The sequence below is a fragment of the Phragmites australis genome, chromosome 21 (assembly GCF_958298935.1).
Source record: "Phragmites australis chromosome 21, lpPhrAust1.1, whole genome shotgun sequence".
NCBI classification, from domain to species: domain Eukaryota; kingdom Viridiplantae; phylum Streptophyta; class Magnoliopsida; order Poales; family Poaceae; genus Phragmites; species Phragmites australis.
The window spans coordinates 24426326-24440110 of NC_084941.1; the positions used below are offsets into that span (position 1 = coordinate 24426326).

Consider the following 13785-nt stretch of genomic DNA (forward strand, 5'->3'; position numbering starts at 1 on the left):
TCAAACTAAATGAAGTTGGAGTCCATATTTAAATTTATTCCATTGGCCATCTTGACATATAAGTTTCTAATCTCTTTTGGGTTTGATTGCTGCAGAAAACTTGTTCTGGTTCAAAACAAAGGTTGATCATGCCTATTCAGAATATAAAGACCAGCACAGTTATTGATATAATGCCTCAACGTCCAAACCATTTATTTAGTTGTATGATAAGTTATAAAACATAAGCGTATGAGCATTAGTGTCGTGTAGGATATTCCTTCGCCTTTCACTTGGTTGACTTTTAGATTTGGAGGACAAACTAGGATAGCTTCAGAAGGTAGTTTGTAAGATCATGTGCAAAGCTCAAGCTGTCTAGCATCATATATCAGTTGTGAATCTATTCAGTAATAACTTGCCATGAGGGGTAGAATAACATCGTATATCAGTTGGGAGCATGTTTATATAATCTTTAATTCATCATGTGCTATGCAGTGATCAAACATTAGCTCTACCAGATAATAACTGTGCAGGATCAAAGATAAGGGTTATTAAGCGCAGTAACGCTGCGCCATCTTTCTAGTATTATACCAATTTTAGACATATAATCAAATTTCCCCTCCTGTTTTTGTAGGCTTTGCTGCTTGGGAACCTGAACACGCGAAAAATTACGACGAGCCCTTTCCTGTTGCGAGTGCGCCGTCGCCGCTCGGCTCCCCTTCCCGATGGCTTCCCTGCCCTCGTCCCCCACCCCTGAGCCGCCGCCGCCGTTGGCAGCGCCGCCGTCGCCATCCACCATCTCCGACGGCGCCGTTTCCGGCACGCTCTCGGCGGCCGAGGCCTTCGCCGTGCACTATCCGGGCTACCCCTCCTCCCCCGCCCGCGCCGCCCACACCCTCGGCGGCCTCCCTGCCATCGCCAAGGTGCTCCGCAAAACCCTAACCCCTCTCTCGCTCCCACAGGGCGGCGCGTACTAGCAAAGTGAAATGATGACTCGCGCTCCTACTCTCTCTCTTAGGTCCGGAGCTCCGACCCCGGCTCCCGCCTCGAGCTCCGCTTCCGCCCCGAGGACCCCTACTGCCACCCGGCATTCGGCGAGTCCCGCGCCACCACGGGCCTCGTCCTCCGCCTCTCCAGGCGCAAGGGAGCCCCAGCGGCGCCGCGTGCTGAGGTGGTTGCGCGTGTCCGGACCGCCTACCACTTCGAAGGTAAGGACCCCCTGCGCGCTGACATGTTCGATGAAATGCCTCTTGTTTGTTCTTCTCGTAGAACGGCTGTTGTTTTTGAAGTCTCCATGTTTTCTAACTTTGTCCGCTCACAGGCCGTGGGATAGATTTAGACATTTTGTTAATGTAATGTAAGGTTCAAGCTTCCTTGTTTTTTTAGATGAAACGATGAGGCGGTATTTTAAAGAAACAATCCGTATGATGTGATGTTTTTTTAGAACCATTGCAGATGTGTTCTAATATCCTTACTCAGATCTGGGTATTCGATCAAGTTCATCAAATGGATGAATTAAATTGTATCACGTCTACTTACTGTCACCTTGGTTGAGTGCTTATTGTTTCATGCATTGCTGTTCCTTTTCAAAAGAATAACTGATGTAAAATAGTTTAGATTTGAGGAGATAGGATAGAAACATGTTTTAGCTTATTAACCAAACTTATCCGCTTTAAAGAGTGGCCAAAAAATAGCAGGTAAGTTCCGCATGTGAGGTGCCAGTTTGATGTAAAGGCATGTGCATATATTTTGCAGAAGGTGTAGTAAACACTCATCTTATTATTTGCACTACGATGAATCTTATTATTTGCACCAAGATGAATCCTATCCCAGACTGCGCAAGGCAGAAATTGAAAGGAGTATACATGTCACAATGTCAAACTGTGTATATTGGATAAAAATGGAATATGCATGCCAGACTATGTTAGTTTAGGATGTAACCCAATTGGATTGGACGTTTTTCGGAGAAATTTCAAAAGATTGGCATTCATCACTTTCCTTGTCCTCCTGAGCCATTTGGAACAGACGATTCATAAAGAAAGAGGTCAGATCCAAGGAAAAAGTTCCTGGCACTCGTGTCATCGATGGAAACTGTGCATACTGATACCACTTGCCATTGATCACTCGCCGTCCGTCCTACTTCCATGCTTAGTCGAAGTCATTGATTAGTATTACCGAGAGGACAGAGAAACCAGTCCTTGATGATAAGGTGGACAGATGATTTTGAATCTAACAATTCTGGATAAATTTGTGCTATGGCTCCTCATCATATATATATATATATATATTTTTTTTTTACTTCTACGCTTCGTCAGTAACCAAAGCGCGTTACAGACTCTCAGTGTTTTGTTTTATTAGTTAAAGCCTTCAACATAATTTCCTAGGCTTTTCTTCTTTTGATCCAAACACCCCTGTCCTTTGAAGTTAGTTAGTTACCTGTTCCGATGTGTTTTTGACTGCATTCCGACATCTCTCATATGTTTTTTCATTCTTCCATCCCAAGTAGGCCCTTAAAGGGATGTGCATGCCATACTGGCCAAACCATTGTGAAGCAGAAAATAAAACCACATTATTTTTACCTTGTTATCATGAAATTGATTACATTTTTCCAATATTGTTTGAAAGTTGATTCTCCCATACCTTCCCAATAAGTATGATGATGTTTGAATTTAGAGGCGTATGATATATTTAACATTGGTTTGTTCTACTTGCAAATTTGCTGATCTACAAGTGTATGCAGGTATGGCAGATTTTCAGCATGTCGTTCCGGTGCATGCTGCACAAGCGAGAAAAAGAAAACAGTCAGATTCTGAAAATGATGATGAAACTTTACGTAGTGGTACCTTACTTTCAGACTTTGTTTACTTTGGGGATTACAAGCTTATTTTAATGTTGCCATTTCCTAGTCAATATCTTCCTTTCCTAAATGGCAGATAAAACTGGACATCTGGAAACAGATGATGGAGATGTCATGATGTTGGTACCCCCACTCTTCTCAGTGAAGGATAGACCAACAAAGATAGTGTAAGTGATATTAGTTACACAGACAGCAAATGACGTTGAATTTTGACTTCTTTGACTTTGTTGATATTTGCAATTCGCTTCGTTGCCTTCCAATGAATACAAATTAGCCTGGCCTGAAAATTTGTTAGTGTAATTTCCACATTAAAGATACGAATTGCAGATATGGCACTTTGTATGCACATATGATCGTTGTATAGGGAACATCTTATGCTTCTGACACACCTCAAATATGTGTTGGGTATATATGTGTCGAAGTATATTGCCTGCCTTTCCCCAAACCTCGTAAGCCTTGAGTGGGTTGGTTGCTGCATGAAGCTTAGGATGGTAGCAGAGCCAAAGTTCTTGGGCTGTGATCGGCGTACCATTTTCATATTTTAACAAATCAGTTTGCAGCCTTCCTCTTGATTCCTACGAGTGTACGTCCTCGGCCTGTAAGTCAATATGTGAGGGGGAGTGTTGAAGTATATTGCTCACCTTTCCCCAAACAGCTTAAGCTGGTGCATGCAACTTTATAGTATGTCTATCTGCCAAGGACACATACATTGATCATGGCATCTATTATTAAAATAATTCGAGCTAAATGCTTAATTTGAAAGGAATACTAAGCTAAATAACCTTGTGGACTTACCATGCATGGCTTCTCATTGAATTGCTCATTACTGAAACATATGAAGTGTGGTATTGAAACGTTCAAATTATGAGTATCTGATTTTTTTTTGTTTGGTTTCGAGCAGTGAGTTTGTTCAGCTTTATGTGATCATGATAAGAATGTTTCTTTTAACTTCAGCTTTCCCTTTTCGGGATAATAAACTAGCTTTCATTTGATAATGGTGTCTAAAATGACAGAGAAGTAGGAGTGGCTAGATGCATGTTCCTATAAATGGACTTGTTTATGGATACATGCTTTTGTAAATAAAAAATTTCCCCAAAATTGAATACTTTGGTACCTTTTCCTTTTTGCCAAATGTCCCTCCATAATCCATGGCACTGATAACCATGGTCAACTTACCCTTCATAGGACTCATACAGTCAGAGTGCCGTAGCATCACTAGTCCTCAAGAAGTTTGTAGTCCTGCTCATAAGTGAAAAGCACTCATTGTAAAAAACCGAAGTTAAGTAGCCTGCAGATCTTCTTGAATTAATGCTGTGTCTCTTCTCCTTATCTTTCCTACTTTGGTCTATGTGCGTCCATTTTGCATACCAGAAATCAGATTCAGATTCTAGAAGCTTTTAGTACCATAGCTGTTAGCATGTGTAAAATTCCATTTCACTGTTTCTATGCCATTTACATTTATAAACTGAATTAAAATATTGCCTAATATTGATTAATGAACTGTTTTAGGCTTCTACCATCGTCCAATGCAGTATCTAAAAGCATGCTTAGGGGAGTCGTACAGCAAAAATGGGAGGTACATAATCCTTGCATGTAGACATTATGTTTTTGTTCTGTTACAGTGATTCGAGGGGCCCATTAATGTCTACGAAGGATGAACTGTAACATTATTATCACTTTGCTTAATGAGTATATTACATTTGTTTCTCCACCATATGACCTATCTTTATTTCTCCCATCTTTTGGTTGTTATTTTGCTGCACTGTAATAGCCTCCAGTGTACCAATCCACGTTAGCATTAGGGTTTGATCTAGAATTAGAAAGTTTTGTCCATTTAAATGTACTAGATAAAATTGAAATTTTCGTTAGGTTGTTGCTTGAGCTTCATCTTAATTATTGATGAAAATGTAGATGGCTGGTCTTCGGAAAAACTTTAATTACATATGGACATCTGGTGCCATCCCATTTAGCTGGCTGTAAGTGTGTATTTACTGCATGTAACTGCCATACTGGTCATGGCTCTGCGTCGTATCCTGGCCATGGCTCTTTATTGTATCCTGTTTTTGTCCAATGTTTTGTGGAGTTACGATCAGTTTAGGCTGAGACAGACGGCACTGCTTAGGTCAGATCAATTCCAGGCCACTTCATTGGTTTTGGGGAAAAGAATGGGTGCCTGCCGGTTACCTGAAAGAATTGGTAGAGAACCATTCCATGTTCTGTGCAACTGGGTCCAGTTCTTAGAGCTTACATGACTTACATGATAGGTGGAGGGTGGGTGAGTATTTAAAAACTTTCTGCTGATTAAATTGTTCTGTGACTTGAGATACGAAGGAATAGGTCTTTGCTTGTCATTGAAACGACAAATGGCATGGTTGTTCTCATGCACCTTTATTCTGCATATCTTCTTAATTTATTAGAAATCTTGATTTCTGTTGCTTGACATCTATAGTTTCCATCTTATACTTGCACAGTGCTGTGGATACTTTTCCTCAGCGATGCGGCCCTTTACATAATGTGAAATGGCTCACTGACTGAATCAATTATGACTTTCTTCTTTGGTTACAGATGGATGTTGGACCAACCCTTGCGCTTCCTTTCAACATTCAAGATATCCTTTGGGCACATACGTCTATGATATTGTGATCTTCATTAAGTGGGCACATACAGTTTTGAGAGAAATTAAAGGTAACTGAAAGAGAAAATAAACCAGAAATGAGACAACGAGAAAACCTACTGGGTGGGAAGGGTAATTCAAAGTAAGAAAGAAAAAGAATACAAAAGAGGAACAGGGACTCAAATCCGAGGGGGAATAGAGTTCTGGGCAGAGGAACCCACCATGGGGCTGAGTCCGGGGGAGAAGGTGTGTCGAAAGTAGCTGGAGGACTTGAATGACTGCCAGAGAAGGGGGTGTGAATAGGCTGCAGCTATGGAATGAGAGAGGGGCTCGAGAAGTATCAGGTTGTGGTGTTAGGGTTTGGGAAGCATATGGATAGTATTTAGTTTCTTTTTAAAACATGATTTTTCCTGATACGCCTCCAAGCATATCAATATCAGATGTATATCAAGATACTGGTACGATGATTTTCTGAAGTATCTATAAAGCATAGTTATCAATTGCCACACTGATGAAGGTATGCCACTTGCTGAAAGCATCCTTTCTTAAAGAGTTATCAGAGTGATATCAATTCTTGAGGAAGTGGAACGACAAGCACAATAGCCACAACTCAACAATAATGAAAACAAGCACACCTATTTATCTTTATAATTTTGTGGCTTTTTTTAGTGAGAACAATTCGCCGTTCCATTATGACCAATGCCTTCGTGTTCTGACATGGTTTTCATTCCAAAATGCACACTCTCAATGGGAAAGCTTAGATATTCTTCTTGGAAAGTAAAATCTTGTTCCCTCAAGGTTTTATTGCATTCTTGCTCTCTAGTGTCCCTTGATTATGACGCAATTTACAATATTATTGTGCACCTTCTTTGTTACCTTAATTGGCATATACCTGCCCCGGGGAAGATTAATTGGGAAGACCACGTACCGAAGAATTCAGTAGACTGGGATTGGCAAATGGCTGTGTGCAAATTGTTTGATGAGCGTCCTGTGTGGCCAAGGCAATCACTTTATGAACGATTGCAGGATGATCGCGTGCATGTCTCACAAAGCCAATTCAAAAGGTTTCATTATTCCTTTCACTCTTGTACAGCTGCCTCATCATTTAGTTCCTTTGGTATGGCTTTCAACTGTTATTTTCGTCGCTCATTCTGTGTTCTTTGGTCCGTATGCTTTTGTTTATTTGCTTAGGCTTCTGTTTAGAGCTGGATACTACTTCTCTAGGGGGCCCTTCGGTAAATTCTGGATCAGAAGAGGATATGATCCCCGTAAAGATTCTGAGTCACGAATGTAAGCAACAGTTGCTTTGTTAGTGTATTTGTGTTGTTTCTTATTTTGCAACTGTTACTTGTTTATGCTTTTGATTCCAGTGCATTATTGCAGACACTAACTGTTCCTATTGCAGGCTTTATTTCGAATGATTCTGATATTGGTTTTTTTTTTTCTGTTGAATATACTAGTGATCAGAAAGTTGCTTGTTGTTTGTTCGGCTGGGTTTACATGTGTACTACCCAAAAAACATGAAATGAGAACTCTGATGTCCAACATTGTCAGGTCTTTGTGGTCCATGCTATTTTTGTCTGCCGTATTAGATAAGTGGTCTGTGTTTTAAACTTCCATCATTGGAATAATGCAGTGATTTCCAAACAATAAAGTGAGAGAAAAAAGAGCAAGAATAGTCAATTCTATGTATCATGGACTACTTAACTCGAAGGCACAATTGAAATGGAAATATATCAACATCGCACACAGGCCTCCTGTACTTTTTCTTTACTCAATCAAGACGCTGTAATATTTATTTGAACTTTAAAAATCTATCTACTTAAAGCCCTTCAGGCGACTAATGGCATGATGACATGTCTGTCAAAACTTACTATATGGTCGGCCCAAGACACTGTTGATTAAGATTCGTAAATGTGGCTATCTCATTTTTTTAATGGTTAGAGCTACCAACAGTTGGGGTTTGGGCGAGAGTGGGACTGACAACGGCAGCACCAGTCGAGGCAACATCTCAGCCATGGCCATGTAGCACAATGGCAAGCGGCGGTGGCATCGAGCTGCTAGCGAGTGAGGTAGAGCTTCATTTTGGCCTTACAAGAGCCGAGCAGAGTACAGCATCATGCATGGAGCGTAAGTGCAGGGAGAAGATCAACAGCGCAGCAGCGCTTCATGGAGCTCTCCAATGGCATCCACAACCTGAAGGTTCCAAGAAAAGTCGTGTTCATAATCTATTTGACGAAATGCATCTGATCAGATGGACAAGGCCAATATTTGCTCCAATGTTGTGAGATAGGTGAACGAGTCCCAAGAAAAGCTCAGACCAAAATGCACTTGAACCTCACAACAACAGCAGAAGCATCGAGTATTAGTTCCTGGTGGCTGAGCATCACCGTGTTGGATGGCTCACTATAGATGCTTCTGTTGTCTTTGGATGGAGGCATCGAGCAGTGATGAGAAAAAGATGGGGAAAAAAAAACTGTAGGAGGACTAGAGGAGAAAGAGTGATCTATGTAGATTGGAGAATACCACATTTCTAGGAGTAATGAGGGATGGAGTGCAATGAAAAGGGAATGAGCAAGTATCAGGTGGTGGAAAACACTGTAGAGGGAGCAAACAAACCCCTTCCGAAGCTGGTCCAAATGTGCAGTTTGCCTGCAAAACAAATGGGCTGACCTGACATAAACTCCAGCAGTCCACATGTCAAGATAAAGGATATGTTAGAACAAGTGCTTGATTGAACCAAACTTAATATTTTTGGGGTCGGTCTATTGAATCTGGGTCATAGCTAACGTGAAACTTTTAGATGTCTAGGACTAGCATAAACTATGGAACTTTTAGATGTCTAGGACCAGCATAAACTAAGTCCTGTTCTTTTGGTCCAACAATTTCTCACGTTGAAGTTTAGTAACACCTCTGTGCAATTATATTGTAATGCTTATTTTGTTTCTGAATGTAGTTTAAGTGCTGACGGTAGTAACAGTGACTTATCATGGAGTCTTAGTTCGCAACTGTTAATGTATTATGTCTGTGTACCATTTGCTCTGTTAGTATAACAGAAAGGCTTTGATTGGGTAGACATGATAACTAGTGGGACATGGTCGCTATGTTCCTCCTCAAGTGCTTAAATTTTCAATTACACCTTTGAAACTGGCAAAAATTGAGATAAATGCTAGGAGTTTTTTCTCTAGTTTTCTTACATCAATTATCAGAGTTTACTTTGGATTGGCTCAGTCGAAAACACAAATAATGTTGGAAACACTGTAATTTCAAATGTCAAGTTGTTAGCATTGCTAGTTGTAAAAGGGGAAAATTGCATACACCCTCCCAGATACCCCTCCCCCTCTACAAGTTGAATAGTTGCAGAGATGTGGAGTGCTAAATGCAACTATTCAACTTGTAACGGGTGGTGGTGTTTGCAACAGGGACTGACTTCTTGGTGATTATATTAAATTTTTTGTTTAAAAATGACACATACTGATGATTCCTAAGACTTTTGGTTATCACAGAAGGACTAGAGCATGTAATTGGCAACATAATGGTGTTTCCACTGTAAAACATCCTTGTCGGTAAAGTGTACAGTATAGCATAGAAACTGTGAACACAAAAATGACTAACGTAAGATGACTTTTTCTGGAACCCTTGTCCTTTTGCTCTTAGTCTACTTTTTTTCTGCGGAAATATAAGTGTTTAGTGTCTAGGAAGGCATCTATAGTTCTTGAAATTGATTTTTGATGTTCACCTTTTTATAAATAAATGTGAGTCCCATCTTAAACATAACTTTTCTTCTCGGAAAAGTAGCAGATTCGTACGCCCCCACGGGTGCCATTTTTTTTCCCGTTTGGAACCAAGTAGCTCTCTACTACCATGTTCTTTTTTCTCCCAAAATTTTATTAGGTAGACGCTTATATCTTTGCGTGGAAGTATTAGAGGATTTATTTGTACATCTGAAAATTGGAGGCCCTAAAATGAGCCTAGCCCAAGTTGAAAAAACTAATTTGGTTTTCTGTTCCATACATTTTGTTTTTCTTTTTGAACAGGGAAATTACTTTTTAGCTATATATTATCATCTGAATTTTTTTCGTTGCTAGATTTCAGAGAATTGATTTCCGCATGCCCCCTGAGCTAAGGAATCTTCAAAGGACAAAGGATTCTGGGTGAGCATATTATTTCTTTTAGCTTTCGAGGCAATGTATTTTGAAGAACTTTGACCATTAATCTAAGTAAGAGTATGTAGATTTCCAAATGGAATGAACAATTGTCGATTTGTTCCATGCAGCAATAAAATAGAGTAAATTTCAGAAAGCTACGCTACGATTGGAAAACTATCGCAAGACAAGACTTTCAGGAATTAATTTCAAAAGTACACTTCTGTTGACATTCTATAACTCAAAACTACTCTTTAACTACTCTTTTATGCTATAATGTATCGCAAAACTACACTTCTATTGCTATAATGTATTGCAAAGCTACACATCTATGGTTGTTTTGTATCACAAAACTACTATGCCTGATGAAAGTGTAATTTTGCAATATGGAACGACAATAAATGTGTAATTTTGCATCATAAAGTGACAATAGAAGTGTAGTTTTGTGTAATTGATTCTAAAAAGTTAGTTTTGTGAAACTAGTCCTAAAAAGTGTAGTTTTGCAGTAGTTTCTCAATTGTAGTGTAGCTGTGCGAGATTTACTCATAAAAATATAACTCATCATACTTGTGATTCTCAAAACCAATACAAATTTTCAAATTGTCGCATCCATCGCTCCATGTAAATAGTTATGTCCAATATGCCGTAGCTGCATGAATACATGATACTTGCCAGCCTGTTATTTTTCAAAAAATTAACATATCATTTCTTGGCGGACCTTTTACACTTTTGTAGATATTTTGTTTAGTTGTAATTTATTATCTCAGTAGCATTGACACAAGTGATTCAGTATAATTTTTTCGCATTTATCACTATGGAGATGTTTGATAGTTAACACATGAATGCATTTCAATATTTGGGCAACATCCAATTATATGTTACTTATACTAAGAAATACCTTTGAGTACTCTGCTCAGATTTGTATTTATGATGAAGATGTTTTTAATTTTAGTCAGATGAAATAACATGGTGAACATATGCTCCTTTTCACCACAAAACTCAAAGTGCTTACACTAAATTTACTTGTCTAATTCTTTACTGAAGGAACCTGTAATTATATTAGGGCAACTCTGCCTAAATTTGTTTAGCTACTCAATTTCGTTTGCTCAAATGATTGCATTGTCTAGCGACACCTTTTATTTGTTGTGGATAGCTTTCTATTTGTTTTCTTTTGTAGAGAAAATTCCTTTAGTGCTACTGAATATTACCATTTTTCCCTGATCTGCAACTCAATATGAGAGTGTTTGCGATTTATGTTTGTATTTCTCGCCCCTTCTTATACATCTCTAATCTTTAATTGGTTTGGTACTTGCAGATCTAAAAAATGGACAGAAATGTGCAAGCTTGAAGCAATGCCGTCAAAGAGTTTCATCTTTCTGCAATTATTTGAACTGCAAGATGACTTTATTCAAGCAGAAATTCGAAAGCCTTCTTATCAATCAACTTGTTCAGTAAGTAACAATACAATTGCTTTCAGGCTTTGTTTCAGTCTCTGTTATACTTGGAAATTGTGTCTGAGCTCTTAATTGACTCACCCATTGCATATCTGTCAGGGTGAATTAATTATTTGTGAAATTTTTCGGGTGTGTTCTGGGATCTAATATTGTTCTCGATGATGTTTGTGCAACAATCTTGATGCATAGCTAGTACCAAGAGTCTCTTTGCACTATAATGTATGCTCTAAAATAACTAATTTCTGCGTAGCATTCTACAGGTTGGTTTTCTAAGCCAATGATTAAAACCCTGAGGTTGCAAGTGAGCATAAGATTCCTCTCTTTATGTCCTAATGAAGATGCAAAACACTTGCTGAGGAATGCCCATAAACTTATTGAAAGGTCCAAGAAGCAGGAAGCCCTTTGCAGATCTGAGCAATCAAAAGAAGATAAGGATGTTGATGAAGGTTTATTTAATTTCGTATTACTTAATACTAGCCAAATGCATATTTTTCGGTAACTTTGCAATCTGCCAAATGATGTTTGATAAATGTTCCACATTTTGTGGACCTACTGATGAGGTTCAAGTAGTATGAATATATCGCTGCTTGTATGGCTTGGAACGTTTATTGTTAAGCTAATTTGTACTTTGCTATAAAAGTAAAGGCCAGTTGGCATACCTTACGTGTGAATATTATTATAGTTGTTCTTTCTCAGAGAGAGATACCTTAGCACATCCATCCTGGTTGTTAAATCCTATAATTTTTCTTTTCTCCAGAAGGGCCTGCCACGCATGCTGGATCTGAAGATCAAGTTGGCCCTAACGACTCTGATAGTGAAGATGTGGATGATGAGGAAGAGGAAGATGAAGATAAAGAGGAGTCAGATGGTTACGAGTCTCCACATATGGTATGTCACTGCTTGCACCAATTTCCATTATATTCTACAGAAACTTAATCTTTGCTATATCTGTTGCAGGCAGAGGATGTTCGTGATTTCACCTTAGATGATTCCTGTATCCTTGATATACAATAAACTGATCAATTTTGATTTCTATCGAGGGAGTGCTATATTAATTATTATTTGTGTTTTGTCCTCAAAGTTTTGGTATCTGGTCCATTTTTAGTATCTGAACTTTTGAGTGGAGCAATTCTGGTCACTGAACTGGAGTATTGGTCCCAATCTGTTCTGCTATAGAATATTGAAGCTAGTGACCCTGCCACTTGCATGTGAGCCTGCAAACACCTGTTTTTGGTAGATGAATTTGGGTGGGGGGTTGCAGTTAGTGGATTAAAAGGCCCATTCAAATTGAACAATAAGAATAATGATGGGATTTTGTGATTCATATTGATCATGTTCATAATAGATTGCAAAATGGTTTCCATGCAGTTGCAGCCATTCCTTGTCTGATAGTTTCAACATTTGCATCTTGGCACCCTCCATCTATGCCTATTTGGTGTGGCCTTGTCAAGCATACAGCTGTTGAGTCTAAATGTGCCAGCAGCCCAAAGTGACAAGCTGTACGTTGTAGTTTTTCCTCTGCAGCGTTCCCATTCTTTTGAAATGTCACACTGACATTACTATGTTGGTTTACAAAACAATCAAAGATAACAAGTATTCATGCTATGGTTTCACTCACATCTGCAGCAGTTAGGTCATATGCGTTTCACTCACATCTGCAGCAGTTAGGTCATATGCGTTGAACCCAATGTTTAATCTCTGATAAAAATTGTATTCCATCGAAATAGCACATTCCTACTTCATTTTCTTGCAAGGGCAAATGTCTTTTATTATGTTCCAGGGCAACATAGATTCAACTTCAAACAAAGATGAAGAAGGTTCTACTTAGAAACCAAAATGATGTTTCATTTTTCTTTGCAATAAATGAATGTTGGATGTTGTGTTATGTTTATTAGCAATGCAATTTGATCTACCTCAATCCAATCTTCCCTTGGATGAGGATTCCGGTTGTTTTCTATGATCTGTATCAGACACACTTGGAGAAGGCTTCTCCAGTGGATACCTTGAAGAAGTGCTGCGCACCTTTCCAGTGCAGGAAGATGGCCAAAATAAATTAGGTGATGCCCCTGGCGACGCTGAAGCAAGTGATGGGGAGTTCGAAATTTACGAACAGCCCAGTGACGATGAAGAGTTCTCTGATGGTTAGTAGGGTTTTTTTGGGAGTTGTAATCTTCCGCAGCTTCTTTTTTTTTTTTGCAAACTCATTTAAAGATCCCATGCTTGTAAGAATGGCATTACATAGCTTATTTGTTAAATTATCTTTTCGTTGGGTACCTCGTAACACGTGCTCATGGTGTGGGCTGGTAATGAGAGACAAAAATACGGTACCATGTTTAATATATCTTGGCACTAATAATGTAGAAATTTGTATACTGATTGTATAGATGATAGGGACTAATTAGAGCACGACTGTCGCAATGAACTGTCACAATATATTACATGAAGGTTCGTATGTTTTGTTTGGCTAGTTTATTTCATTGATATATGGTTTTTCCGTCCGTGTGCCTATATAAGGAAAATATTTGTAGCAGGAACAAACCTGCACCCTAAGGAAAATATGAATTTTCAATGTTTTCGTGGGTCTTTTTCTTTTTGGACCGGCTGGTCCATTGTACTTTGTGCTGTCCTGGCTCATGCGGTGAGGGAACTTGAGCTGGGACTTGGATCAGTTAGGGCACACGATGGAAGTGAGAGAGAGAGAGAGAACTTGAGCTGGGACTTGGATCAGTTAGGGCACAC

At 39.1% G+C, this 13785-nt stretch overlaps 1 protein-coding gene across 5 annotated transcripts; it reads left to right on the forward strand.

Moving 5' to 3' along the window:
• Window positions 1-539: 539 nt before the first annotated feature.
• LOC133903345 (uncharacterized) lies at window positions 540-13487 on the forward strand. 5 transcript variants are annotated; one of them, XM_062344672.1, is made up of 14 exons: window positions 540-899; window positions 995-1184; window positions 2717-2815; window positions 2910-3000; window positions 4343-4409; window positions 5399-5441; window positions 6340-6511; window positions 6639-6737; window positions 9536-9601; window positions 10908-11043; window positions 11297-11492; window positions 11807-11934; window positions 12004-12040; window positions 13017-13487. In XM_062344672.1, exons 1-14 carry the CDS (start codon window positions 702-704, stop codon window positions 13190-13192), a joined length of 1698 nt encoding a protein of 565 aa, XP_062200656.1. In that variant the 5' UTR covers window positions 540-701; the 3' UTR covers window positions 13193-13487. The 5 variants fall into 5 exon arrangements, with proteins under 5 accessions (XP_062200656.1, XP_062200659.1, XP_062200655.1 ...); XM_062344675.1 differs by having other exon boundaries at window positions 2717-2809; XM_062344671.1 differs by having other exon boundaries at window positions 541-899; window positions 11804-11934; window positions 13017-13486.
• Window positions 13488-13785: the final 298 nt, after the last annotated feature.